The sequence below is a fragment of the Myotis davidii genome, unplaced genomic scaffold, assembly GCF_000327345.1.
Source record: "Myotis davidii unplaced genomic scaffold, ASM32734v1 scaffold328, whole genome shotgun sequence".
NCBI classification, from domain to species: domain Eukaryota; kingdom Metazoa; phylum Chordata; class Mammalia; order Chiroptera; family Vespertilionidae; genus Myotis; species Myotis davidii.
In genome coordinates, this window is record NW_006300373.1 from 2,566,978 (window position 1) to 2,569,451 (window position 2,474).

Below are 2,474 nucleotides of genomic sequence, written 5' to 3' on the forward strand. Positions count from 1 at the left end.
GGTAACACATAAATCCCACAAACATTCAGATCTGATAATGGCTTAATCACACACGTCCCATCACAGCGGAGCCCGTGGAGAACCAAGTCACCAGCTTGAAAGGCAGAGTAGCTGCTTTTCCCTGGCGACTGGCTTCTCTGGAGCCGCTGGAGAGTCATCGAAATCTGGGAATTGGGGGGGGAGGGAAGTTCCAGCACCATAAGGAAGGACCCTCCCTTCGCATAGCCACCTGCTTCCTGCCTCGTTTGGCCGCGTCGCCCCCTGTGGTCCTTGGGGGTCCCTGCTCGGGCGCTTCCTCCCGCGGATGAACTGCCTGTTCTCCCTCTTCCAGGTGCCAGTCCCGGATCGCGCGCACCTTACCCGCCGACCAGAAGCCAGAGTGCCGGCCGTACTGGGAGAAGGAGGATCCCGCCATGCCCCTGCCCTTTGACCTCACGGACGTCGTCTCGGAACTCAGAGGCCTGCTCCTGGAGCCCACACCCTAGGAGGCGTGTATGTGTCAGGGGAGGAGGGAAAGGCCATTCTTGGCTCTTCTCCTCCATCCCCGTCACGGGCAGTGTGGGTAGGCGCGGCCTTTAGATGGTAGAACCCAGGTCCCAGCTAGAAACGGCTGGGCAGTGGGGCCCTGGGATGTCCAGTGTTTGGAATGGCCCAGTGTGATCACCCGATTTGATATTAAACAGGACCTCCCCCCACCCCCCACGATTGTCCCCACTTGGATTTTTAATGCGAGCCGTCCAGCTCCAAGGCCAAGGGAGCGGCCAGGGTGAGCCCAGCCTGTGTCAAGTCCCAACCTCCCTCCTTCCTCAGCCTCCACAGAGCAGCAAGGGCAGTGACTAGCACCGCCTGGGGACCACAGAGCTTAGGGACCCCCTCCCCGTTCCTCACTGCACCGCTCAGAGGCTGCGGGGTCCAGTGTGGCAGCCGCCAGCCACGCGTGGCTCCTTACATTTAAATCCGAAGTTCGTTGCACCCAAACATTCAGTTCCTTGGGGGTGGGAGCCCTGTGGCAGGTGGTGAGTGGCCACATGTGGCTGCCGACTGCTGCCCTGGCCAGCGCCCTATCTTTTCCAATCTTTTCTCTGGCCCCCCCACTTTGCACATAATGACAGGTGGGGTTGATGGCATTGGAGCCTCAGAGAGACAAGGTTGAAACCTGGGCCCCGATCACAACTCCCTCCACCAGCCTGGTGACCTGGGGCACATTGCTGGGCCTCAGTTTCCTCATCTGTGTAATGGGCACAGGGAAGACACCCGCCCCTAGGGGGAAGTTATTTCGCCACAGACGTCTTGGAACACTTTGTGACCTGGCGTTAAATACCCCATTCAAAGTATTAGAGCCTTTATGCACCAGGGAGCCGTCCCCGTGGAGACGTGTGCCCCTCCCGTCCTCACTCCTTGCACCAGGTTTGTCTGGTGATGCCGAGATCTGTCTGCTGCCCTTTGGTGACCCCCAGACATGGTGAGACGAGCTCACCCCTCCCCCTGGCCTGTGATTCTCTCAGAACCGTGTGCAGGATCGGAAGGCGAGGAGCGCTTAGCCCAGTGGTTCTCACCTTGGCTGCACATGAGAATCACAATCCTGATTTCTTTTTACAATCTTTTTACAATCCTGATTTCTGGGCCTCATCCTCCGAAAATTCTGTTTCTTTGTTACTATGAGGAGGCCCAGAAATCAGGATTTTATGTGCAGCCAAGGTTGAGAACCACTGGCTTAGCCCATCAGAGGCGCACCGGGCCCAGCCTCCCTGCCATCAGAGCCTCGTCGCTGGTTCAGTGCGTGTGTTCATTCCCGGGCGCTCACCTCCACGGAAAGGTCACGCCAGGCAAAGTGGCCAGGGACTCCTCTCCGGAGACTGGGTGTCTCCGACCTCGGGGGAACCCCAGACGTCCTTGAGCCTCCCTGTCCGCATCAGTGAGGGGAGCAGGAAGCCTGGTCCCTGGGACCCCCTCCACTCACCAAGCCCTGCCTCGGGGTTAGCAGGGCGCATGGGACCGGGTCGGTGAGCAGGGCCTGGCACAGAGGGGTTTTATGTAGCCACACGCCCCCCCTCCCTGCCCACCCGGGGCTGGTTCTCTGTTCTATTCACCAGGGCCGATACTTGAACACTCGGGATATTTCCTATAAAATAAAAGCGTGTGCTGTCCTTTAGGGTCCGGAAGATCTGGCAGCCCAGGCGTGGCAGCAAGCCGGTGTCTTCTGGCTCCGCGGGGGGCATGAGCCCCCAGGTGCCCCGCGGCTCCCTGGCGTCATGCATTGTAAACCTGCGTTGCTCCTCCCCTCACGCCACTGCTCCCCCACCTGCTTGCTTGCACCCCTGTAGGAGAAATAAATGTCGAGTGCTTACCCCAACACACGTGTATTGCTATCACGCCGTCTTCCTGGACTGCTTGTGCCAATATGTTGTGTAAAAATGTCAGCGGGAGGAGGGAAGGGACCCAGGAAGGTCCCAGGATGCCCTCCTGTGCGCAGG

The 2,474-nt window shown here is 59.3% G+C and overlaps 1 protein-coding gene across 2 annotated transcripts in view; it reads left to right on the forward strand.

The window, feature by feature from the left end:
- FTO (fat mass and obesity associated) overlaps positions 1 to 1,322 on the forward strand; it is a 282,063-nt gene extending 280,741 nt beyond the window's left edge. For both annotated transcript variants that reach the window (XM_006777055.2, XM_006777054.2), the window contains one exon: positions 332 to 1,322. In XM_006777055.2, the coding sequence (XP_006777118.1) occupies positions 332 to 485 (154 nt within the window). In that variant the 3' untranslated portion in view covers positions 486 to 1,322. The remainder of the gene's footprint in view (positions 1 to 331) is intronic.
- The last annotated feature ends 1,152 nt before the right edge of the window (positions 1,323 to 2,474 follow it).